General features: G+C 67.3%; 1 protein-coding gene across 1 annotated transcript in view; it reads right to left on the bottom strand.

Annotated features, from left to right (window-relative positions):
- Positions 1 to 510, bottom strand: part of SARDH (sarcosine dehydrogenase) — a 40,049-nt gene that overhangs the window by 31,989 nt on the left and 7,550 nt on the right. Inside the window, 1 exon segment of the mRNA XM_014544220.1 lies at positions 8 to 162. Coding sequence (XP_014399706.1) covers positions 8 to 162 — 155 coding nt within the window.

The raw sequence follows: 510 nt of genomic DNA, 5'->3' as shown, positions 1-510 counted from the left end.
GTCCCACCTGCACAGTTGACCACGCAGGGCGTCTGGATGGCTCCGTGTTCCGTCTCCACGGCCGCCACCCGCCGCACCCCGAAGTCGTCCGTCCGCACGTGGATGCCCGTCACGGGGCAGTTCTCGATGACCTGGGAGCGAGAGGGGCTGCCACCTGGGGCTCTCGCACCCCAGCCCAACGGGACGGGGACCCTGCTTCCGACAGGTCAGGCTTCGGCGACGCTCCCGGGAACGGGGCCACCACAGCCCTGGGAGCTACGTCCCCACACACACACTCCTTCGCCTGGAGACCTCGGCCCCACAGGTGGCTCTTTTCCATAAAGTGACTTAAAAAGGCTCATTTGACTAGATGTTTGCGTCTACCGTGTGGCCTGAGGGTCACGCGGGCGGCGGCCCCACCGACAGAAGGTAAAGGCCACCAGAAGACGGTGGGGAGGCACTGGCCCTGCGGGGCAGGAACTCGGGGAGTGGGGGGGTACCCCCACCGACGCGGCATCGCTGCCTGCGCAG

This window comes from Myotis brandtii, unplaced genomic scaffold (assembly GCF_000412655.1).
Source record: "Myotis brandtii unplaced genomic scaffold, ASM41265v1 scaffold357, whole genome shotgun sequence".
Classification (NCBI taxonomy): Eukaryota; Metazoa; Chordata; class Mammalia; order Chiroptera; family Vespertilionidae; genus Myotis; species Myotis brandtii.
The sequence above is the reverse complement of the archived record's forward strand: the minus strand, read 5'-3'. Positions and strand labels throughout refer to the sequence as shown.